This window comes from Ambystoma mexicanum, chromosome 3p (genome assembly GCF_040938575.1).
Source record: "Ambystoma mexicanum isolate Mex_15411 chromosome 3p, UKY_AmexF1_1, whole genome shotgun sequence".
Classification (NCBI taxonomy): Eukaryota; Metazoa; Chordata; class Amphibia; order Caudata; family Ambystomatidae; genus Ambystoma; species Ambystoma mexicanum.
This window is the reverse complement of record NC_090925.1, coordinates 835,004,044-835,030,011: the sequence shown is the minus strand read 5'-3', so window position 1 is coordinate 835,030,011 and position 25,968 is coordinate 835,004,044. Positions and strand designations below refer to the sequence as shown.

Genomic DNA, 25,968 nt, shown 5'->3' with positions numbered 1-25,968 from the left:
CCGTGCAGAGAGGACCTGGCCTAGCAGTTTGTGCTGGGCTGCTCCCATTGGCTGCAGTACCTGACTGATTTACATATGGCTGGACACCTTTTGCAATGGCACAGATGGGCTAATAAACGGTGGTGTGGAAGGTTGCCCAGAGCAGTGCTAGTGGTTCAGATGAATTCAAAACCTTCCACCCATCACGTTTTTGGTTATAATCTTTATGAGGGGGCCTGTGCATGCACAGCAACATACCCCAATCCATATTACATCTCCAGGTCTTGCCCACTCAGTCCTTTTCCTCTATCAAAGATCAGGCCCTCGCTGGAGCTAATAGATCTTATTATGAGGTTTGGGGGCGCGAATACGGAGGAAAGGGAACTATGACTATTGACCAAGAGTACATAGTCACTACAGTGAATAATGTTTCCTTACGTCCCCTTTCCTCCATGGTTATGGGAGATTGTATAGCATTAAACTCCTGTGGGTGGAAAGTTCTAACCTAATTCCGTAACTGAAAGGTTCTACATAATGGGCTGCCCAAATTGGGAGTCTGCCCTTGAGCTCAAATCCAAACAAAAGTGTTTGCAGAAGGCCGATAGAGAGGCCCATGCAACCAGATCCGAAGAGACACGTCCCTGAAAAGCCACTGACACCACTTTGGCCCTAACCAAATCGGGATGCAGACTGTTGGTTTGCAGTAGCTCCTGAATAGCATAGGCTTCAAGGATACAAGACACAACCCATCTGGCGATAGCTGCTTTAGATGCTATGAAGCCCTCATTTGTTCCTCCAAATGTTACCAGAAGCTGAAAGGACTTCTTAAAATCAGTAGTTCTTTGCAAATACAATTTTAAGGTCCTACTGACGCCCACAGAGTGAAGAACCTGGTCCGCTCTCAGACGTTGGATTGGGAAAGAAAACAGGAAAGGAACCCTCTCGATTGATATGGAACTCTGACACCACTTTCAGTAAAAAGCAAGGATGGATCAGAGTATGACTTCCTACTAATGAAAAAATGTAAATGGTTCCTCCGCTGAGAAGGTATGAAGCTTGCTTACGCATCTAATAGATGTAATTGCTATTAGAAAAGCAAACTTCCAGGAACCAGCTTAATCTCTGCTGATGCCTTATGCTCAAAAGGCTTATGGCAAAGAGCGTTAAGTGCTATATTGATTTCCCACTTAGGGTCAGGAGGCTTAGCCGAGGGAAAAAAGAGACTCAGTCCATCGAAATGCCGTTTCACCGTAGGTTTTGATATTGAAAAACACTTCTCGCCAGATCTGAGGTATTCCCCCAAGGCAGACAGATACGCCCTGCATGTCTCAATTCTGTTTACCGAAGCCACTATGCCAGAAATAAAGGACCTCACATCATCTAATTAAGCTGTCAGAGAGTTCCTTTCTTTGTCCAGACCCCAATAGCGGAACCTACGTCATTGGTTCTTGTACTGCGATCTTTTGGAATCTTTTCTTGCCGCTTAAATGATGTGCATGTTGTATTTTGGTAGACCAATATGCCTGAAGGCCCTGATTTCAGGTACTGCACTGCCAAGCTCAGCGATCGTGGGGTAGAAGGGGTGCTAAATCTGCCCTCTGCTAGCTTAGAAAGTTCGAGCGATCTGGATGATGGAGGGGGAAAGAGGGCTGGGACATGTTCATCAGGTCTGAGAACCAAAACCTGCCTGGACAACAGGGACTTTTGAACATTGCTGTGCAATGTGTTGTCTCTCGAAACTAGCGTAGAGCTCTGTGAATCAGAGGAAGAGGAGGGAAAACATTGACCGTCTTGCCTTCCCATGATATCCATAGAGCATCCCCCAGGGAGTCCTGGCCCTGGACCACCCTCGAGGCATAGAAAAGGCAGTTCCTGTTTGACTCTGTGGCGAATACGTCTACTTGAGGAGTCCCCAAGTAATAAAGAGGAGCTGAGCCACTTATGGATGCAGTTGCCATTTGTGATTTCCTTCTGACAGTCGACTTAGGCGATCTGCTTCTGTACTGGACACACCTGGTACATGGACTGCCAGAATCCGGATGTTGTGCTGTATACAACACACCCAGATCTGAACTGCTAGGGAACTAAGCTGTCTCGACTTTGTAACTCCATGTTTGTTGATATAAAAGATCAATACCGTGTTTTCTGTCTTTATCAATACCGATTTGTTTTGGATATGCATCAAGAAGGTCTTTGTAGCTATGAATACAGCCTTGAATTCCAGAAAATTGTTGTGTGGCGGAGCCTAATCCATCGAGACAAGAGATTTGACACTTGATAGGTGCTTGAGGTTGCTCCCCAACCTGTGAGGGACGACTCAGTAGTGATGCAGGCATAGTGTGTGAGATCCGCAAAAGACATTCCTGATAGTAGATTGTGAGGAGTTGACCACCAAAATCAGGGAGTGAGAAATCACAATTTGTTTGCTCTAAGAATTTGAGGTCTGAGACCGGGATTCATCTGACATCTGCGCATTGTCAGTCTGACCAGAGGCACAAGTCCATCAGCCTGAGTTGCCTCTGAAACCACCACCAGTGATCGAAGTGAACCGGAACGGTTGGGAGAGGTGTTCCACTACTTTATTTTTTCAGTTTAGCATTCCTCTACTTTTTACGACCATATTCCCCATTCTATGCAGAGGATATGTCCAATCATATCCTTGTGCAAGTGTAAAGGTGTAACAGGAGCCTTAGTTACTAGTCACTTAGACTATTGCAATGCCCCGGCCGCAACACCTTGTCACATGTTGCACTATGCTTCCACCTACCCTGTCCCCTGTCGACCACAGTTCCACTACTTTTTTCGGTACACTTCTACCACTGACCACCACGTGCTGATAGTGTGAGAGTTCAGGGACAAGGAGCATGCGTTCTGAATGTCTGTGATTCACCCTGCCGTTGGAAAAATCCTGGCCAAGCAAGTCTCCCAGCAGAGCCGGTGAATGTCAAGGCTTGTGTGACCGTCAAAGATGACTTGCTCTAGTTGACCGACAGGCCTAGATCGAACAACAGGTCCAACAGTTAACTGAGCCCTGCTTTTGCTATCTGCAGGGAGCTTGCCCACACCAATCAATCATCCAAGTTTGGATATGCATAGACCCCCTTGTGGCAAAGGAAAACAGTCACAGCTGAAATAATTTTCGTAAACACCCTGAGTGCCGAGTTCAAGCCTTGGAAGCACTTAATGCTGGAAATGGTGCTCCCTGACGCAAAAGTGCAGAAACTTGCAGTGGGAGGCGCAAACTAGGATGCAGTGATAAGCGTCCTTCCGATCCACCACACAGATCTAGTCTCCTTGTTGAAGGGCACAGTGGATCTCGGCTGGAGTGATAAACTTGAACATTTCTAGTGGGAGATCCAGGTTGAAATCCGTCAAATCCAAAATGGTGCTCAGGCACGCCTGGTTGAATTTTGGCACCGATAGGAGTCTGGAATAATTCTGTGGCCTCTTTCTGGGAATTACAAATCCTGTATGGCTTTCATTTTGGAGACAAAATTAGATAAAATGAGATGTTGTGATAGAACCACAGCCCTGCCGCACTTGGATAGATAGTGGTGTCTGGCAAGGTATTGACCTGGAAGGAATTGTGGGCCATAGCTATGTCTTGTGCCAGAAGGGCAGGTGGGGATTTCTCGTGTATTGCTCCTGAACTAAATCAGGGAGTTGCCCTGAATCGCACTGAAAGGACATGAGGGGTGGCCGGGTATCACTCTTGGATGAACTGTAGGGTTGGCCTTTCATGGTACTGGAAACAATTGTGAAGGTTTAGTGCATGCACACTATCTGTGAAGATTCCTCATGCTCTCCACCTAGAAGAGTTTGAAAGTATAGCTCGTGCTCTACAAGTGGACATTTGTGAAGTTTAGCCTGTGTCGCTAACCATTTGTCGCAGCAGCAAGAATCGCGGATGACACTACCTGATCGGGTGCATATACAACAAATCTCCATCTGGGTTTTCAGATACATATAAACGCTCCACTTCGGTGGACACTGGCCACAGGCATGGCTACCTGTACATATCAGAATACAGCAATGACTATGAAAAATTCGGTCTCGCTGGTCACATAATTGTTCTGCCTACTTACACCAGACTACGCCTTAACATCTCTGACATCAGTATGCAGTGAAGACCTACAACAAATCTGGGCCAGCTGGACACATAACGCGTCTCTTGCACTCACATCTTCTCCGGACCCCTCTCAGCACCCATTTGCATGCCTGGCCTCATGAGTTGCTTTTTACCAGAGCCTGCTAAGACCTTATCATGGCCAAGTGCACACTCGCCTTCTAATCCTACTCTGTGATTTCCAACATTTTGAACTTCAGTCCCCAAAGGCGTTCCCACCACCAGCGCCTTGAGACTATAATAAAGGTAAAAGGTGCTAAATAAATGCTGACTACAATACGATACAGTAACTTGGAGATCTCTTCCTTCAACGAAAAGGATCCAACCTGCATTAGAGGAGGACAGGAAGGTAGGGAGCAGCAGGGAGGGGTAATCTGAACCCCTGGCTGGCTACTGAATTCGCCCACGGGTTTGAGATGATAGTCTGCCACTGCTTGAAGTGAAGGGACATTATTTCCTCGATAGGAGTACCATGGGAACGATCCATCCCTTAATTTATTGGGCTTCTTAGCTGTGGCTGGGGAGGCTCTGGACATTGGGGCTGATAGGGAGGAAAAGCCTTAAGCCGAGGACTTCTGCTGCTTTTTCCTCAATAGACTTGGGAATCTGTCCTGCTGCCTGGCTTTTCCTCCCTAGAAGGAGCAGTCTGTTTAGAAATTGCCCGTTTTGTAAGCACCCACATTGACTTAGCAGTCAGGGTGCTTACCTTCTATTTATAAAGTTAATCATCGGTCGTGTGATGGAACAAATCTCCCCCATCAAAAGGGAGATCCAGAACTGAATCCTGGACTTTATTTGTAAATTTGGTAATGTAACGCCACACTTGTCTGCTGGTATCTCCCCATATGACAACTCCATGCGAAGACGTGTCTAAGTGATGGGCCACCGCCTCCAGGAGGTCCTGAGCAACCTCTCTGGCAATGCTAAGCCACCTTTAAACTGCTCAAGATGTTCAGGTCGAATCAGCTTTTCAAACTCTGATAGATCGCTCCAGAGTCATTATTTAGCCGCTGCTAATAGAGCTGTAGCACTCGCCTGCCGTAATTACAGTGTTGAAGTGGCATGAAAATAAATTCCTAAAGCTTCCAGGGCTCTGTCTTCTTTGCTTAAAATATTCAAAGTCAAAGCAAAGGAAGAAGACGGTCTCGGATATAGTGTGGCAGCCCCCACTACCAATGAGGATGGTTGGGGACAAAAACTCAGGGCAACTTGTTCGCCCTGTATCAATCGATATCTCACATCGATCCATTTGTTTGTGGGAGTGACTGAGCGTGGCTCAACCAGATCTTTCTTGCCTGAGCTAGAACATCTTTCTGCAGGCCCAACCCTCACCTTCCTGTTGGTTTTATTGAAACTTCTCCTTCCAGAACACCAGGTTTCGTAGGTGGTTATTCCAGCATGGGAATATCCCAAAAACACAACAAGTCCACAAGCCTGTCATGGAATGCCCTTGTGGAAGAAGGATACCTCTCTTCTTCTGCTTGCGGAGGGTAATCCTGCTGATCTATGGGGTCCAAAGGAAGGTCCTTAGATACAAGAATTTTCTCAAGTGGAGGAAGAGGTAATACCAGAGGTGTCTCCGTTATCGGGATTGTTTTAAGCGCATTGCTACCTTTTCTACAACTTTGGGTGGATTTTGAGGTTTCGGAATCAAGTCTTGATCCTTGAAGTAATCCTTCATTGGTTCTGAATGCATGAGGGCTTGGAAGTTGGCAATGAACAACACATTCCCTGATGACTGACTGCTCCTTGGCTGGGTCCTGGACCAGGATTCAACAGGATGTGGAACCAGCCACAGATCCACATAATACACCGGAGCTGATGTGGGTTGGGAACACTTGACCAAAGCGACATCTGTTTCAATGCGGACCAGTCCATTCTTGGTGACAACGAATCCCCCCTCAGAGAGGCACTAATAGTAGGCCTAAGCCACAAGCCGCAAGCCCTCCATTGTGAATAAGGAAAATTTTAATGTTGTGGTACCACCTGACTCTGGTAACTTGTAGGACATTTTGCCAGAAGTGTAAAGTGATGGGTATAACTGCGTCGCAACAGGCTCTTCCCTTAAAGTAGGCCTGACTGATTGTGAGACTCTGATCCTTTCGAGGGAGCTACCCTAGATTTTGAGCCCTCAAAGAGGGAGCCTCGTATGGCCTGGTCACAGGATTATCTCTTGATGCGGGAGCCTCAGGAATGGTCCCAGCAAGGTTATTCCCACAAGGATGAACCTCAGTTCCACAAGTGAAAGGTTTAGCCCTTGCTGAGGGAACCTCAACGTGAGCTCTGATGCTGTTAGCCCCCAATGGGGATCCTCAGCCTTGCCGGTACTAACGTTAGCCCATTGGCGGGAACCCTCGGCCTTCCAGTGTCGACGTTAGCCCAAAAGCGGGGAACCTCGGGACAAGCACCAGTATCCAGATTAGCCCCTAACCAGGTATCCTCAGGACCAGGCCCGGTACAGCTAGAGCAAGAGAGGCCCCTCACGCGACTGAAAACCCCAAGAGGAGATTCCCAGCCTGGGGTAATCTGAAAAGGAAATCACTTCCCACTCTCTACTTCTTTGCTAACATGAAGTCTGAGGGTGCTGCAGGGCTGGTCAGTCGAAAAACCTCCTTCCAGCAATGAAGTAAGTGTCTTAAAGTATGAACCGAAAGTGCGTCACAGTAGAAACAGGTGTCCCACCGATGCTCAAGTCGCAGACACTCTAAGCAGAGCGAATGGGGCATTCACTGCGCAAAGTGATGGTGGCAAGAAAAACAAGCTAAATCCTTTATTTCCTGGTATAAGCAAGAGGAAAACCGATCGCAATGCCAGAGATTAGGGGAGAAGATCATTGTGTGAAGAATGACAAAACCAAGCGGGAAAAGAATCCTGTGTGGTGCACAAACATCCGATCCCGACTGTGCAGAGTAATGCACTTGGTGGGCGAGGCCCAGAAGCGGGCTTGAGGAGGTAGGACCAGTTGCCGTGCATGTGCAGGAGCCCCACATAAAGATAAAAGAAGGACACATTGGTTGTGGTGCTACAGAGAAACCTTTGGTCCCGTCCCAAGGGACATAATGCCCCATTAGTATGGAGGGAACCGGACGGGATACAGGAGTATGGATTTAATGTCCTTGATAATTCTGTACATTTCCTTTTGTGGGTTTGTTGCTGATTGGATTATTTCGGTGTAGTGGGCTTTGTATGCACAAATCTGCCATTGGCACCTGCATTTGTCTGGCTGAGGGTTTCCTCCATGTTTTTTCTAACTTTCGGTTTATTTATTTTTTTGTGTTCTCAATTTCTCTGTGAACCACCCAACTATTACTTTTTCTGCGTCAGCTTGAAGGTTCTCATGTGTGTTAGTGAGTTTGTGGTCCAGCTACGAATATTATCTTCGAAGATGCCTGGCATCATTTAGTTTAGCTGGCGTATTTCAAATCTAGTGTTTTCCATCAATTGTGCTAGATTTTTTAGACTGAGCTTTTTCCATTTTCATTTGATTGTCTAGGGTTGTTTTGCATGTGTGGTCGTTTGCAAGTTAAGATTTTGATAGTGAAAGGGGATGGTTTATAGTCATAATATCGAAAAAATAATGTCGAATTACAATAATGTCGAAAAAAAAATGTCGAATTCAAAAATGTCGAAAACACATACATATAATAGAAAAAGTCATTATTTCGAAAATAAAATGTCGAAAAAAAAATCGAAAAACCAATGTTAAAATAACTATGTATAATGTCACACATACTAATGTTTTTTATTGGGGGGGTCCCCCCCAAACCCCCCATCCCAAAACCCTACCCCAACCCTCCACTCCTCCCCATCCCCCCCAACACCCCCCATGGATATACCTTTAATTTTTTTTAAAAAGTATTTAATAAAACATTAATTAAATAATTAATTATTAAAAAACCCATCCCAAACCCCTACCCCAACCCCCCCCCCTCCTCCCCATCTCCCCACCCACCATGGATATACCTTTAACCATTTAAAAAAATTATGTTTTATGAACTATAATTAATTAATTATTTATTTAAACATTAATTCGAAAAAAATTCGACATTTTTGTAATTCGACATTTTTATTTTCGACTAAATGTTTTCGACATTTTGACTTTCGACATTATTGTATTCGACATTATGACTGGATACCAAAGGGGATCATGTGGTGTTCACTCCAGGTGATGCGTAGGGGCGGTAGTGGTAAGTCCATCCCTGCAGCAAATCAAATTTAGTGGGTGTCCGGCCCGGTGGGTGGCTCCATTCACCATTTATTTCATATGTAGAGTTTCCAGGTGGACGCTGAGGGAGTTTGACATAGTTTTGCTTTCTCTCTCAAACCAGATGTTAAGATCTCCCAGTATGATGAGGTTGTCGTGTTTCACCGCTAAGCTGGCGATGGCATCTGTGAGTTTAGCACTGACATGTGGGTTATATGTGGGTGTTCTCTATATGAGCAATAAGAGTAAATTAACTTGGTCATTGAGTTTGAAGTTGACCAGGAGAGATTCACAATCTTTGATGTCAGATGAAGGTAGGGATGTGGAAGTTATAGTTATTTGGCATGGTTTCATGGGCGTCTACTTTCAAGTCATCAGAGAGCCATGCTTCTGTGAGAGAGAAGGCCTCCAAGCCACCTTCACTTAGTAGATCCTAAATTGTGGTTTTGGACATTGCCATTGAACGTACATTGAGTAAACTTCAGTGTATTGTATTTTTTTGGATAGTGGTATTTGTTGTGTGCTTCTTGAGGCAGTGCGGGCGATGGGGACTGTGTGAGTTGTTAGTCCATGGGTTTGGTGTAGCTGGGTGTTTCAGAGTTTGCAGGGATTTCATCTGTTTCTCTGCTAAGAAGTTCCAGTATGTTGTGTGTGGGATCTGTCTTGTCGTGTTACATTGTTGCACCTGCGGTTTCATAATTTCTATTGCATGTTCTGCAGTCTCCTTTGATGAATGTGGTATTGAAAATGCTGATCCCATGTACATTTTAGTTTGTTAAAAAAGTCTTTTTGCAGATGCTTTCGGTAGTGTGGTGTGATGTTCTATTGGGGGGTACGCTGTATTTGCTGAGTGGAGTCTATAGAAGATTCCACTGGAGACGTATACTGAGACCCATCTTCTTATAGTCCCTTGTGTTGTCTATTTGGTGGATTTGTAGGCAAAGAGGTATTGTGCGATGTATGAGGTTTTAGGTCCCGTTTTCGTGGGGCAGCGTTCTCATTCGATGGGGGTTGACGGTGGATCTGCAGCGTTGTGAAATTTAGCTAGTGGTTGTTGGCGTTTAGCCTGTGTCTTGCATTCTGAGCTTTTCTTGATCTTCTCTCCATTCTTGACCCTTGGTCTTGCTTGTAGTGGGGCATTGCTGTAGTGTTATTGGAGTATGTAGGTAGGCAGACAGTTATGGTGTGCAGAGTTAGTTTAATCTGGGTAAGCATACTGCTGCATTATATGGCAGCCCAGCTATTTGTTGAGTACCCAGAGAGCCTTAAACGAAACAGTCCAGCTATCAGCTAGGGAAGTCCATCTAAAAGTGTGGAGCTTTAAGTATAGTAGTTAGCGGGGTGCAAGAAGTGCCTGTGGTGATGGTAAAGACAGGTCAGTTGGCTGTCAGGTATTTAGAAGGTCATGGTAGAAGTGATTGAGCTAACTGGCTATGTATGCAGAGACATTGCAGTGAGGTGGACCTGCTAAGTGATGATTATGAAAGCAGTTATAGTAGGAGTTGCCCCAAAACTATGTATGTAGGAGAATATGGCAGCAATAACTCAGCCGTGATTCATTATACAGATGAGTGTAGTAAGAGGCAGTCCAGCCGTGTGCCAGGTGTATAGGAGGCTATTTATTTATGTATTTATTTATTTATGTATGGCATTTGTTATACGCCCAGACCCTGGGGTATCACAGTGTAAGTTAAGTTCACAAAGTCTTACATCTCTGGTTAGAAGAATGGGTGATTAGTTACATACAAGATATATTATCTCTTCGGTGGTACAACAACAGGTTACAGCAGTACATAGTCAGCTTCCATTTAGAGGGTCAAGAAGTATAGTATTATAAAAACCAAGCGACTATTAATATCTGTTGAAAAGCCAAGTTTTTAGGGATTTCTTAAACAGCTGGTGGGAGGGTCCATTTCTGGTACTGGGAGGTAGAGAATTCAAGGTTTTGGGCTCCATCACTGCAAAGCTACTTCCTCCTGCTCTGGTGGTTATGAATCGTTGGACGAAGAGTTGGGTGCTGTTGTTGGATCTCAGTGTTCTGGTGGCTTTAGTATGGGTATTGGGTAATAACGCGGACACAGTCAGGCATTTGTGGGTAATACTGAGGGTTTTGAAGATGGTTCGCGCTTTCACGGGAAGCCAGTGTACTTCCCTCCTAGTGATGGAGATATGGTCTGATTTTTTTATGCCCATGGCCGCTCGCAGTGCTTTGTTTTGCAGTAGTTGCAGTATGGCTAGGTTGGCTTGGGAGGTTTCTGGCAACAATACATTACAATAGTCTAATTTAGACAGAATGAGCGCACGGGCAAGTGTTTTGCAGTTTTGCGGGGTTAGGAATTGTCGACTTAAAGCAATGAGTTTAGATGTATATGAGGTGGCTGATGAGAGAGCATTGATCTGTTTGGTCATAGTGAGGTTGCTATCTAAATAGATACCCAAAGTTTGGACCTGTTTGGGGATCTTTATGGGAGTGCCGTCAATGGTTATGGCTGAATAATCAGGATGGAGAGATTTGATTTTAGCGGGTGAGCCCACAATGAGAATCTCATTTTTTTCATTGATAAGGCGTAGGCTGAACTTGGCTACCCTGTTTTGGATGATGGCATACACTTTGTTTACTGTGATTGTTTCTTGTTCAAGATTGCCGGTGATGGGAATTAGGATCTGAGTCTCATCAGCAAAATTTCTGTAGATGACACCCATGGCATCGAGAGCTGCAAATAGCAAATTTGTTTAGGCATCATAGTGGGTGGGCGAGAGGCATGATCCTTGTGGTACCCCTTCAGGGACCGGGATTAGGTCAGCGGCTTCCTTACCTATTGAGACTCTAGAGGTCCGTTCTGAAAGAAAGGATTTAACCCAGAGTGTGGCTTCCTGAGAGAAGTGGAATGTTTCTGCTATAGTATTGCAGAGCTTGTCGTGGTCAACCAAGTCAAAAGCGGCTGACAAGTCTAATAATAGCAGTATGCACATTTTACCAGCATCTCTTACGGCATCCATTTGGATTTTAAGATCCAACAAGGCCGTTTCAGTGCTATGGTTGGGCCGAAAGCCCAACTGTCTAGCACAGAGGAGGTGCTTTTGTTCCAGGTGGGCCTGAATTTCTGAGTAAGCCATTTTATCAATTATCTTCAGGAGGAAAGGAACAGTGGTAATGGGGCGATAATTGGTGGGGACTGTAGGGTCAAGTGTTGGTTTTTTGAGAAGAGTGTTTGTGGAGAAAGACACATTACTGTAATTAGTGACGATGTGCGCAAGGGTAGGTGCACAGAGGTTGACTAGTTTAGCTGGGAAGTTATCTCCTTTGCAGTTTGATGGTTTAAGTTTGGCTATGGTATCCATGACCTGATTCTGGCTAACCTTTGCGAATTTGAATTGAGTTGGGCTGATGTCTAGGTTAGTGTTGGCCGAAGGGAGAGATGTGTTTTTATTCGAAAGAATTTTTCTTTTGGTTTTGATTTTTTTCCTTGGATGCAAGCGCGTTCTGTATGGTAATACACACTCTTTACTTGCGCTGGTGGGTGAGTTGGAGGGGACAGGAATTTCCAATTCTCTGAGAATTGTAAAAAGTTCTTTAGAATTAGAGGCTTCATTATTTATACAAGAGTTGAGTGCATTGGCTTTGTGTGTTATAATGGCAGATTTATATTTTTTGTTGGCTGCTAGTAAGAAATTGGTAGCTTCCTCGGATCGGGATTTTATGTATGTATGTTCGAGCGCTCTTTTGTTGCATATTAGCTTTACAAGCTCATCATTAAACCAAAAGTTTGAGCGCTTAGCTGATTTCGGGATTTTGGTGGTGAGTGGGGCTAAGGTATCTATAGTCCTCTTGAGACAGTAATGGTAAGTATCAGCGATGTGGTTGAGGTCCGGGTTATCAGTAGGCAGACAGGCTAATGCTTCCAGCAGGACTGGCGATAGGTCCTCTGTCTTAATATTTTGGGTGTTTCCAATATCAATAGGGCCTAGCGTGGATGGAAGGCTAGTAGGATTATTTTGTAGTGATAAGTTAAAGCATATTAGATGGTGATCCGACCAATTTATGGTTGAGATAGATTCTATGGATAGGCGGACATTTAGTGTTAGGATCCAGTCTAACGTTCTACTCTTGTTGTGAGTGGGGAAGGATACTAGTTGGGAAAAATTAATGTCGGCCAGTGCTGAGTGGAGAGCTTTGGCTTTGTGGTCAGCAGCATTGTTGAAGCCTAAATTGAGGTCTCCTAGCACAAGGAACTTGGTGTTGGGTTTCAGGTAAGGTGTGACAAGTGGTGGAATGTCAGTTTCTGGGTGGTTGGAATGGTTAGGTGCTCTGTATACCACCAAGAAGTTGGTAGTAGTTTTAGGGTCAGAGGAGAGTTTGATGAGTAGCAGTTCATATCCTTCCAGGGTATCTACCGCACATTGTATAAGTTCAAGGTTGAATTTAGCAATTATAGCCACACCTCCCCCCATTGAATTTGAGCGGTCCGCCCTTTGTATGCTGAAGTTGGGAGGGATAGCTAGTGATAGTACTGGGCCCGAAGCTTGGTGACGCCAAGTTTCAGTGACCACTAATAGGTCAAGCTGGTGCTCTAGAATGAGGTTGTGGGTTTCGATGACATGGGCACCTAGCAAACGCACATTTAATATGGCACCTTTAATATTGGGAGTGAGTTTGGGCGGGGCTATTTCGATTGGGTGCTGTCGTTCGTTAGTAGGGAGAGGAGGTATGCCATTAGGGTCATCTGATAGAGTGGGCATGGCTGTGGTTTGTCGCTTGGGCTGGGCAAATGGGCTAGGTCGCTGCATGTTGTCGGGGTGCGTTTGTAAGGGTGTGCGGCCATAGTGGTGGTTAAGGCGTGAGGCAAGTCTTATTAGTTTGGTTGCCCCTGAGATAGGTTGTGTTGCAGAAGGTAGTGGCGGGGGCAGTCTGGATCTGAGACGCATGGTGCGTGTTAATCCACTACAGGCATGGGTAACAAATGGGAGAGAGCCTGTTTTGGTGGGGTGCGCAGTCTCTTTAGATTTTGTGTGTGGTAGGTGTGGGTGACGTTTTTCTGAGAATTCTATGAGGGGCCTCTAGTTGTGTAGAGAGGGGAATGGGGTGGTGATAGGTAGGAATGGAGTAGGGGAGGGGAGTGGGTGGTGGCAAGGGCAACCTAATTTAGACAGTCCATTGCCCAGGGCGAGGAAGGCACCTCTCATGCAAGGTAAAGATAATTAAATCTATACTAAAGAGAGCCCAGCTATATGCCGGTAATGCAGATGGTTATAGCGAGGACAGTCCAGGCCTGTGCTAGGTAATAAGTAGTTGTAAATATGGACAAGCCAGCTATGTGCTGGTGGGCAAACTGCTCTGATGTGCGCAGTGGTTATGATAACAGATCTACGTGAAAATACAATTTTAATGATGCTGTTTTTTTATGGAAATGTATGTAGAGGTTTGATAGTTGTTTTAACTAAACCGAAATCTTTAAAAAAAAATGTGTAAAGGTTTTGTCTAAACCAAATTCAAATAAAAAAATAAAAAATATATACCGATTTGTTTAAGGTCGAAAACATTGCATGTAAAACAGCAAATTTTAGGTATTTTTAATGCGGAGAGAGACCCCCGCAGCCCCGCCACTTCCCTCTACTTTATTAACTACCCAACCCCCTAGCTATTGTATGGGGGAAATTCATTGTTTTCCATGCAAAGTTTTCTACCTCGCAGCAATGGGATGTGGTATTTTGTAGTGATACCATAATAACAGCTCAGCCCAGCTGTGTGCTGGGTAAATCAAGCTAAGGAGTGGGAGAATAAAGGCGGGGTGGCTCGCATAAAGTCATCGCTAAGGCGCCTGGACTAAGGAGGGAGAGCTATACAAATAGGGACTTTCAAGAAACATAGTGAGAGACAAAGTGAAAAGAGAGGAGAAACGATGTCAAATAATAACTAAATGACTGTACAGTGCCAAAACCATGAAGCCTTCCCCCTGTTAACAGATACTGGCAAAGGAGGAATACAATAGAACCAGGGGTAGAGGGAAACAGAAGAGAGAGAAGAGAAAAAAAGACAGGCAAAGAGGCGGGAGAGAGAGAACAAGTGTGAACAGAGAGTGAATGAAAGTGGATTGGAGAGACAAGGAAAACATGGACAGATGCTAGGAGAATAGGAGTGAGAGAATGGGAGCAAGAAAAAGAGAAAGGGAACATTAGAAAGTGAGGGCGAAAATAAATGAAAGCGATTAAGAAGGACAGAGTTAAGTATGTAACTAACGTGTGGCTCTTCTTCCTTGACAGGCCAAAGACAGTGATGACGACGATGAGGTGGTGCACGTGGACCGGAACGACTTCATGGACACATTTTTTGAACAGGTACGAAGCCTCTTTCGTTATTTTGCAAATGCCACGCGTTTTAGCATTGCTTGTGAGGCTTTGGTGAGGGCCTAAATGTTCATTATAGTGCCCCTCTTGAGCATCGGTTTGCTATTTCCGGGAAAGCTTGTCAACCACCTCACTGTCCATACGTTGCCTGGCCCTGTCCTGTAAGTGTGTTGCAACACCCATTCACCCTTAAGCTCATCCGATTGGACAGGGAATGATGTTCTGCGTCTGCGCATGCTCACTGTGAGATTTCTGTGCTTTGGTGTCTGCCACCATGACGCAACGTCATAACACGAGTTCCAGGGAGGAAAGTGGATGATGCTCGCCTTTTTTTTAAGATGTAATAGAACAGCCACACCTTGAGTGAACAGGAAGCAGCCCCACACAATGATTCAAGTCGCAACCTTGCATAGTGTCTGGTTCTTCAGGGTTCTTTCAAATTGGTTTCTCATCAGAGGACAATTACAGGCACACACACACACATATATATAAGCAGGCCCCGGCCTGCAATAATGACAGGAGTCTAAATAGGTTCAACCTTCTTTATTCTTTCCCTGTGGCGAACTGCCGCTCCCCCTACTGCGCATGTGCCAAACTTGGACATGCTGATTGGTCCACGTGACGGAGCTCCAGGGCTGCTGCGTCCTTGCCAGGACACTACATATAGGCAGTTACATAAAACATTGAATAGACAGTCGAATAGCAACCCTTTTGCATGCAGTCACACTGCAACCTTACAAATGCAGCCACATTGCAATCCCTTTCACAATAGCCATACACAAGCAGTCAGAGAGCATCATGGTTACACAAGCAACCATTCCTGGACTCCGAATTTCTCTTTACAAAGTAACCGTGGTTAGACAGGTCCTAGTTGGTGAAGTTCTCTTTCTTCATATGGTGCCTGAACAGCAAACAATCTCGAATGAAAAACCATAACAACAGCGCCTCAACATAAGAGACACACCTAAATAAGATATAACCAAAGAAGTGGGCAAGGAAAGTGGTTTCCCAGGGATATATTTCTCAGCCTGGCGTTCAGGAGAGGTGGTCCTATTGAGTTAAACTCTCTATGGTAAATACAAAGAGCTTCAAAACCTACTCTGCCCTGGTGCTAATGGTGGAATGCCTGAATTGAGGAAATATGGTCTCTGATATCTTCAAGAGAGAGGTTTTGCTGCTGTGTTCCATTGTCAGTGCATTCAATACGGTGTAACGCCAAAGACGAGGGCATCTCCAATGGAGACTGTACTCTCGGAGTCATGTGTCTGTCTTGACAGTGCAAAGAAAGATCAGCAAATGCAGGGTCTTCATCAGATATTGCCTTTCAGATAATGCATGTCAAATTCTAAGGTTCTCATTAAAGGTAGTATGCTGGTTTAGGAAGTTTTGTTTTCAATTATAATCTTTACCAGGAGGGAGGTACATGAACATAATATGTAGAGGGCCTCATATCGAGTTGGGCTGTATCCCGGCTGTAATACCGCTCGACTGTAATAGCCTTAGCACCAACCGGTCCGGTGGTATTACTGCCGGATCACGGGTTGGGCGTTAACCATAAATCCCCATTCCCCATTAGGTCCATTGGATCCAATGGGGCATTTTCGGCGCTAATACTGCGGGCTAATAAAGCCAGCCGTAATACAGCCCAAAACAGGGTGCTAAATGGGATTTTTACCTCCAGAAAAAAGCTGGAAATGAGGAAATTAGTTTGTTGTTCAACACCTATCGGACAGCAGACATGCAACTACTTGCCTTCAGGAGACTTACATAAGTTTAAATGACACAGGTAATCACAACCGTTATGGTGTTTTAGATCAGGAAAGAAGATACTGCAGACATCTTAGAGGGAAATAGGCTTTTAATACGTGATGGTTATGGGCTTTTAGGCTTTGAAATGTATCAAACAAGTGAATTGTATTTTGATATTTAGACTCATAGTTACCTTTTGGAATAAAATTGGATTGCAATGGGTGCTGGTACTAGCAACTGTGGATCAAGGGAGGTTCTGATCAGCAATCACTTTTTGGAATAAAATTGGATTGCAAAGGGTGCTGGTACTGGCACTGTGGGTCAAGGGTGGTTCTGATCTGCGATAGATGGAATTTACACACATAGTATGGACGGTAATAACTATTGTGGACATTTGATGAAACAAGGACTTTAACTACGAGCCTGGCGCAGCATTAGGTAGAACTTTCAAAAGCTGGAGTAACAGGAAACATAAGGCCAATCTATCATTGGATAACCTATGCTGTATCTATAAACATAAATGGGCCAATGAGGCGTCGCAGGCCAAGGGATCAGAAGAAGACTTGTAACCAATACATGAGTTGCAAACACGTAGAGATTGGAGGATGGCATACAGGCAGGCTTATCAACAATACTGGAATGTATCTCAATATGACAGCGCAGAGATTCAGGGACAAAGTTAAAGAGTCCAGAGGGATGGGGTTCAAGCATCTTCTGTAGGTAACATTATGATCCTGAGTCCAAGTTCCCTATTTTATAAAAAAGAATTGTTGATGAGGGAATTACCCCCCTGGTTAGATGGCACAAAGTCACTCCCAGTTCTCGAGTTCTGCAGGTTACCACACAATGCGGCCATAGTGTTACAGCCAGTAATGACCCTCCTGGGATTGGTAGGTCGTCCAGCTGACAGTTGATTTCTTCTCCGATTTTTAGGTTGCAATTATTTTCACCCTCTAGTCAAGAATAATACTTGAATCTCAAGGGTATCTCAGTTCTCTCAACAGTTCTCTCAACTTATTGGGTCCGGTACTTCACCTTAACCCAGCTTGCTCACCATTTCTCTACATTTTGGCTGTTTAAAATGGCCAGGGTCTGGGAATACGCTGGGGTTGGGCCACAGATTTCCCCTGTTGACACAGAGACAAGATTACTTTACCTAATGTCTGTTTGCATTGGATATCAGCTGTTCCCACGTTATGTCTGCATTGGTTTCTGTCTTTGATTGATTACTTATTTTTTTTAAGGATTTTACTTCAAAGGGTCTCAACTTAACTTTACAGCCAAGGGCTGCTTGCTCAATTTTTGCACAACTATTAGCCCACTGCCTATTTTATGAGCTTGCTTTCGAGTTTGGTTTAGAAACCAGATGTTCTAATTTATATATACACCAAGTTTAGAACTTTAATTATAGTTTCTATATGGAAATACCAGATATATCTGCCTTACTATCATACTCCAAACCATCTCTCAATCTCTCAATCTCTATCTATCACTCTCACTCACTTCCCTTATCTACTCATTCTCCGTATCTTTTCCTCTCCTTCTGACTTTAATTATAGTTGCCATATGGAAATATGATGTATCTGCCTTATTATCATACTCAAATCCATCTCTCAATCTCTCTCTAGCACTCTCACTCACTTCCCTTATCTGCTCATTCTCCTTATATTTTCCTCTCTTTCTGACTTTGCTTTAGTGTGAGAGTCTCGCTGAGCTCCCCTACTTCCCCTCTGCTTGAAGGGATCTTGGGTTATGAGGGAAGGGGAGCTGTGCGATGGATCAAGATTGTAGCTGTCTGGAGAGCCTTGCAGTGTTTTAGTAATTGCTTGTCGTGTGCAATGTGAGGAGCCTCTGTGATTTTTGGAACCGAGAGTCTGAACGAGGGTCTGTGTATATATAGAATTATCCAAATGTTCAAAATAAAAAACTGGGGCAGGCCACAAACATAAAATAAAGGCTACAATTTGACAATGCCTGCCAACACAAAAGTAAGGCGCTTCAGGTTGTATGGAGGAAGGGGTGGTTTCTGCAGATCCCCTAAATCCTGTCCTCCCTATTCTCTTAACACATTGCTTGCTCCTCATTTTCTAGAGGTTTCTGCAGACCCCCTAAAACCTGTCCTTCCAATCCGCCATCCTCCTAACTCATCAGCAATAGAACCAGGGGAAAAACTCAGGCCAGCACTCAGAGTTGAAAATTGCCTTGGAGGTCACAGTGAAACAGATAATCGGTTTTGATCTTAGTGCAAGACTTTCGAAAAAGTGTTACTGTAACAATAGTTATTGTTACTTATTTTCCTTTCTCCGACCGAATGCTTTGAGTTGTGTGACTGTTCCTTTTATTACAGCGTATTATTACAATATTTGGTGTTAGGCTCTTAGGTCTTGGATGTTAATAATTCAAAAAGTGATATTTTCTAATTTCATATATATTATCTATGGGTTCTAGTGAGCCTTGTTTTAATAGTTAGTCAGTTACATTGTAATCGTGCTTTTAGCGCATTACGAGTAATACCGCTTGGTAGCCGGACATTTGACTGAACTACAACTCCCTAGAGCCATGTAGTTTGTATGCATCTCTAATTTGCAGTTCAGGCGCGAGAGCGCTGGCGCGAGAGGGCTCAGCCGGTCTGTGGCGGTCCGTGGTGCTCCATGGTGCCGTGAAACAACACACAGGGTAAGCTTCCCAGCTCATGGAGGGGGCACTGGCTGTTGTGAATGTAAGGTCTGTACAGAACAAACAGTCACTGTATGCTATTGATACCATTCAGGTTATAGCTGGGGATGTGACTCCTAAGCAGGAGTATTTACAGCAAGTTAAAGAGAACATCATAAATATTACAATACACAAGGATCATCTGAAACAACTCTTACTTAATACTAGATCCCTACTGAAGCATGCCCTCGAAGTTGCCTCCTATATTTGTTGCGAGGCGGTGGATGTTTGTGCTATTACGGAGACATGGAGTTATGATGCAGCGGGTCCCACCCTGGCTCTTGCTATTCCGGATGGATATAGTATGTTATATTAGGAAAGTGCCCAAGGCAGAGGGGGGTGAGTGGCATTTATTTTTAAGTCAAGCATTGATGTTTGACATGTGGAGATACCTATTATTGAGGGGAATGACATGAAATACATCAAGATCCGGGCTAATGCTGAGACATCCCTTAATATGATTTTGGTGTACAGACCCCCAGCCCTCATGTCTGACATCACAGGGCAATTAAGTCATATTTTACTGCCTATCTTGAAACCCAACACCAGGGCGATGGTCCTTGGGGATTTTAACCTATGGCTGGGCAATAGTAGCGACCACATATCTAAAAGGCTAGACGAATTCCTAGATAATTTAGGATTCAAACAACATCTGATGGTCCCGAGACTGGATAGCTAGTCATAAAACTGAGATAGAGGATCTGCCAGTTCTACCCTTGCCATGGTCTGATCACTTTTTTGTACATTGTAAAATTAGTTTTAGATAAACGCCTTTTACCCAAGGTAGTGGGGAAGAAAAGTATAATGGACAGGAACCTTAAAAGCTCACCCAAGAGTCAAAGACACCCTGGTTTACTACTTTGAATCAGAAGGTCACAAGCCTGGCTACAGTTAAGGAGATTGTAGGGGCATTTCAGCAATCTATGCAAAAGCCCCAGACTCCTTAGCCCCTTTTAAACCAAAGTGAGTCGCAAAGAGGAACGACTCGTAGTTTCCGACCCTCCTTATATTTGTATGTTGTTATGGTGATTGGCTGCACCCAGAGACACAAGTCCTGCCTAGGAAATCTAATTGGCTAATGTCATTGAATGATCGGGAGAGCAGAAGGTCATGGTACTGAGATGTCCCTGCTGGACCTTAAATCCAGATGACTACATTATATGGTCAAAGGACAGACAGTAATGCTGATGCTGTTGGATCTATCTGCTGCCTTTGACCTGGTGGTTCATGGGAAGCTGGTCAGCAGGTTAAAGAAGTTAGTATTTTTTTCAGACAATGCTGTTCGGTGAATTGCATCCTTTCTGAGCGACAGTTCGTGTAGAGTGTGGAGTGATCTGGTTAAATCTGCTCGGCATGCCTGAATTTTGTTGTGCCCCAGGGAGCAAGTCTTTCTCCCTCTATATATAATATTTTTTCAGTCTCATTTTTTAACCTACTGGCAGAAAGTAATATAGGATTCACAAACTATGCGGATAACACTCCATGTGTCATCCCGCTCTCAGGACTGCATAAGGAAGATGAAAATACAATAAATTAGATATATGAAATCATACAATTATGGATGATGGAAAACGGATTGGCATTAAATGATAAGAAAGCCAAGTTAATGGTGGTAGGTACTAGCAATAAAATAAGGAAACTGGGTCCAGAGTATGGACATTTCCCCCCATCAAGCTGCAATCTTGAAACCAAGAAAAAGCCGAAAACCCTGGGTATTATTTTAGACCAAAACCTGGATATGAAAGCACAGATACAGAGTCTGGTCTCATCTACTGCATATCATATCAAATTACTAGCCCAATTGCAGCCTTACATCTCCCAAATGAATTGTGAGACAGTGGTCAGGGCCATTGTAGTATCCAAAATTGACTACTGCAGCAGCCTTAGGGTTGGAATTGCCAAGTGAGACATTGTGCGGCTGCAAACGTTACAAACCAGCATGGTCAGGATTATTGTTGGCCTAAGAAAGAGAGAACATGTTTCAGAGGCAAGGCGTAACTTACACTGTTTACCAATTGAAGCCAGGATTCACTTTCGGTTATTGGTGATAACACACAAGTGTATTGAGGGCACTGGCCCTGGCTACCTGACGGAAGCTTTGTCTGCTAAGCCCAAGGTTAGGACTCTAAGGTCGAACAGTATCAATCAACTTCAAACTCCCAGGTGTCTACTCACGCAGGTGATGAAATCTGTATTCTGTATGGCGGCACCTAAGGCATGGAATGCCATCCCACCGGACATCAGGGAGATAGAATCTACCGTTATTTTTAAAAAGAAAATTAAAACATTGTTATTTCAATAAATATGGTGGATTTTCTCCCACTTTCCCCTGCTTTCGCAGCTGTCTTGGCATTATCATAGTTGATGTGCCTCTTCTTTGCTCTGTTTGTCTGTCTGTTTAGTTTTGTGTTTTTTGTTGCGCCCCTGAGCCTCCAGGTCCCCTGGTATGCAATATAAATTAATAAAGTAAAGCAAAGTAAAGGGATTTATAAAGAGAAAACAGTGTGTGTTCATGGCAAACACAAAGCAATGAAAAAGAAGATATCTAATTGAACTAGCACTGTAACCTCGCTCTTTTCAAAATGCCACAATGATCATTTCTAATTATCATTTGCAGTGCATATTGTCGTCATGTCGTTGCACTTGCCTTACTGCAAAGGACATTACCAAACCTTGAATAATCATATACATTATTTCCCATCGTACCCTTTCCAAATGCACCCATGAGAAAGGGAAAGGGGACAAAGACACTGGTTAGGGTTCCTGATTGCTTTGCATACAATAAAAATGCATTTAGGAACATAAGAACCACCACAGATCTTTATATTTGATAAATATGTCGCAATAAAATTCTTTCATGCTGAATTACTACATATATGTGTTTGTAGCCATTAAGCATATATAATCACTCAGCCAGCCTCATGGTTGGGATATAAAGCTAAAATTGCAGGGTTATCGGTCACTCCACGTGGGTTCAAGGGCACCTCCCTGAATTTGATAAGAGATGGGTAGCCGGATGTCTGCATGTATGGGCATGTCCTGTCCCCAATGTACCACAGACATCCTTAGAGAATTATATGTATAGGATAATATGTTTGTTTTCTATGAAACACACACACCACCCTAGGGGATTTCTTCCCTAATCAAGCCTCTCTGATTGCTGCAATTAAAACCCCTCAGCAGCTGGTGGTGTGTCCTTTGTTTGTGTTTGAGCAGCAAGTTTGACATTCCACAATATGCCCTTTTTTGAGTTATGGTTCGTGCCAATCTTGTGCAGAGATGAGCTCTGCTTTTACGTCTGCCTCCCAGATAGATTTCATACACGTTTCCATATAATTACTTCTATTTTGTAGCGCATGGCCAGACGCCCTAAATGCTCAGTGATTTCATGTGGATAAAAATGTATTGTTTCAATTCTTTTCACAGGCAACGGGGGCTAAATCATAGTTCTCCTCCTGTTGTGCTTTATTTTCTGTGTGCTATCTATTGGGTTGGGGTGGAGCCAAGGGGGCGTTCCTCTGCTGGTTATTTTTGGTTCCATGTGATGTCTTCGAAAACAATTGGTCGAGGGAGATTTCGCCTAAATGTTTTGTTTGTTTGGGACATTTCAACGTAAATGTAAGGTGGGGGAGACCTTCCTCAACTCCCCCTTCCAACCCCCACCTTTTTAAATATCCAAACCCACCCCTCCTCCACATACATTTGCATTGAACTTTGTCCAAAAATATTCAACAAATTCTCCCTCGATCAATTCTCCTGCGGCAAAACCTCCCTATCCTATATTTTTGGCAAACTAAAATAGAGCAAAAAAGAATTCTCCCAACCCTCCTTATAATTGTATGGTTTTATGGTGATTGGCTGCACTCAGAGACTCAAGTCCTGCATAGGAAATCTAATTGGATAATGGCATCGAATAATCCGGAGAACAGAAGGCTCGAAGTCACAGTACCAAAGGCTCATTCACAATTGTTTGAGATTGCATCTTGTAGTCCAACACTGCCATACTTGCTTTCGATGCTAAGCTCCGACACTTAATGTACTGCTACAAACTGTGCACGTCGCCCCCCCTTCGAACCTATAAAGATGCCCACTTTGGCGAACTTGCGCAAGAAGGTGCTAGAGCCCTCCCATGGGTTAGTTATGTCTCAAACCTCACAAGAAAACTCTGCCTCGCCCCTATGATTACACGTATCCCAGGACCATATGGCAGCGAAAGACTGCATCAAGCAGAGATACAGGGACTGCTAGATTACATTTTCAGAGAGCGGCTTGGCTGGTGCAAAAGCAGAATACAGCAAGCGGAAGCACTCGTTCGGCCGAGAAAAATATTTATCTTGTACTGATGACAAGGAAGCACGTACCTTGTTCTTAAAAGCACGGTTAGGGATTCTTCCATTGGCAGCAGTTGTAAACTCCTGGGGCAAAGGCGATCTACCCTTGTGTAAAATTTGCAGGGGGGGAGATGATGATCTTGAGCACTTTTTGTTTACGTGCCCCTGATATAGGAACATCTGCTATAAGTGGCTTCTCCCTACTTATAAAAAGTACAATCTAAGGAGAACGAAAGACTCATTGGAATGTTTCCTATGTAATCAAAACCATGTTGACCTCAAAAATCATTTGGCCTTTTTGAGAATAAAGTGTATTTTGTAAATGTAAATGTTGCTCTATTTAAGCCACCCTCTTTTTTTTAACAATGTTTTATGATCTAACCTTGTATTTTAAATGTGGTTTTATCTGATTCTTTAATATTCCTGCTTTTATGGAAAAGACTGTACTACTACTGCCACCTGGGAGGTGAGATTACCCATAATTGCTCAAAATGTCCCATTGTCGAACAGGCCAGAATTGAATCTAATTGACCAGAAGTTCCCTCATCAGAGAACATTTGCAACAGCTCCTGATCCAGCCACCGAATAAACTAGGAATGCCTATACACTATAGCAAGAGTTGCTGGGACCCTTTACTTAACTGTGAACACCGCAACCCATCCTGCTGCAGAGTAGAATGCTCCTGCTCCCCCTTGGCTGCCACAGAGACACTGCTGCTTTAGTTCGGTATGGAAACTCTTTGCAGTACTGCAATGTTAAAGTTGAGGTGAATTTGATTCCTAGTCATTTCATCGAAAAAAAAGCTTCGAAATGCCACACCATCTAAAAAAAAGCATTGTTTACCAAAGCATTGACAGGCTATCTTTTACATGTAAAAGTGCCTTTCCATCGAAACCAGTTCATCGAAAATAAAAATGGACTGGTTTAAATGGAAATGCACTTTTACATGTGAAAGATACCATTTCAATGCATTTTTTTGTAACGTGAAAACGTTACATGGAGCTGTCCAGTGCTGAAATTCCGGCACTGGCCAGCTCCTTGTAACGTTTCAATGTGTTTTTGTATATTGGGGGGGTTCCCTCCCTCAGCCCGCCTACCCCCCCAACACTAACCCTAATCTAACCCTTAATCTAACCCCAACCCCAACTCTAACCCATAATTTTTTTAAACCCAATAAATGTCAAAATGAATTTCGATAACACCATTGAATTATAGTCAATGAAAAGGTAATTCGATGGTAGTGATTTTCGTTGAATAAAATTTGATGGTGTGACATTAGATGAAACTATTTTCGATTAAATTACTAGATACCAGTGAATTTGTTCCCTAAAAATGCCTATAACGACATTTGGTCAATTTGAGGGGTTTACGTTCAACGCTGAGAAATGTTCTGTACTTTCTCCCCACCAGTGACTGACAACAGCCAGACCTGACAACCACATTCCAAATAATAGTCTTCCTGGCCTCATTTTGGGAACCACAGGTTACATCTTTGCATAGGTGAGACGGTGAGCCAGTGTAGTCTCAGTCTTCTGCTAGGTAGTTAAACCCTGATGAGTTTATGGAAACTCTGTGATACCAGCTCTGGGTAGAGGCCAGTAAGATCGCTTAAGCAGGCACAATGAAAACCGCGAATTGGGCCCTAAAGTAGAAAACACTTCTGAGGCCACAGGGTGAACTCAAGAGGAAGGTCAGAAGTGCACCCAAAAGCAAGAAGTATAACAACTATCTTAGTGTTGTGGTGCAGTAGCCAGTAACGCTCGTCCATCTGCTGGAAAGAAAAGGCCGCTTGGAACTTAGTGATTTGCAAAAAGTGGTTAATTTAGCATCTGCTACCCGGTAATAAAGTCCTTAAATACCAGAAGTAGTTTTGTACCCTCAGTTTTACTTAAAGCTCGATGATGGATGACACCCGTTCTCCATTTAGGAAGGGACGGGTAGGTCCTTTATGAATATAATGACAATACCCAAGGTAAGTCACTTTTACTCCTCCATCATGGGTATTCATCATCATTTATAATGGCTATGAAAGAACAGCTAGCAGGACATCCATCCTTTCTGAGGTTGGCAAGAGAGAAAAAGCAGCCTTGAAACAAGCAGATTTTTTAAAGCTGTTATTCGCAGTTGAAAATAAGCCTTAGCATAGTCAAAGCGTAGCGCCATATGAAAATATGCACTCCTTCTCAGGTGGCTTTTCAACATATTTCTGACATTTTAATGTTACCTCAACATGCTTCTGTGGAGACTTGGACGCTAGCAGAATGAGCTCTTGGCTTGCCCGCTGCGGGCGACTGGCATTAAGACTGTGTACTAAATCCGTGAAACAATCAATCTATCTATGGTTTGTTTCAATAGAGGAGCCTCATTTTCTGGTGCTTTACACAGTTGTTTAGATGACCTTACATCTTTGAATTGGTCAAGATCGTATCTCAGGGTCCACTTTATATCCTATGTATAGAGCTCGGGGAACTCACCAACCTTTTCTGGGGCACCAAAGAGTTTAATTTAGTGTTTGACTG

The 25,968-nt window shown here is 43.8% G+C and overlaps 1 protein-coding gene and 1 long non-coding RNA gene across 2 annotated transcripts in view; one reads left to right on the top strand and one right to left on the bottom strand.

The window, feature by feature from the left end:
• The window catches only part of LOC138580962 (uncharacterized), a 231,448-nt gene extending 216,795 nt beyond the window's left edge, over positions 1 to 14,653 (bottom strand). The window contains exon 1 of the long non-coding RNA XR_011304381.1: positions 14,548 to 14,653. This is a non-coding gene — a long non-coding RNA (uncharacterized lncRNA). The remainder of the gene's footprint in view (positions 1 to 14,547) is intronic.
• The window catches only part of LOC138580961 (syntaxin-1B-like), a 476,327-nt gene that overhangs the window by 117,689 nt on the left and 332,670 nt on the right, over positions 1 to 25,968 (top strand). Inside the window, exon 2 of the mRNA XM_069651920.1 lies at positions 14,571 to 14,645. Coding sequence (XP_069508021.1) covers positions 14,571 to 14,645 — 75 coding nt within the window. The remainder of the gene's footprint in view (positions 1 to 14,570; positions 14,646 to 25,968) is intronic.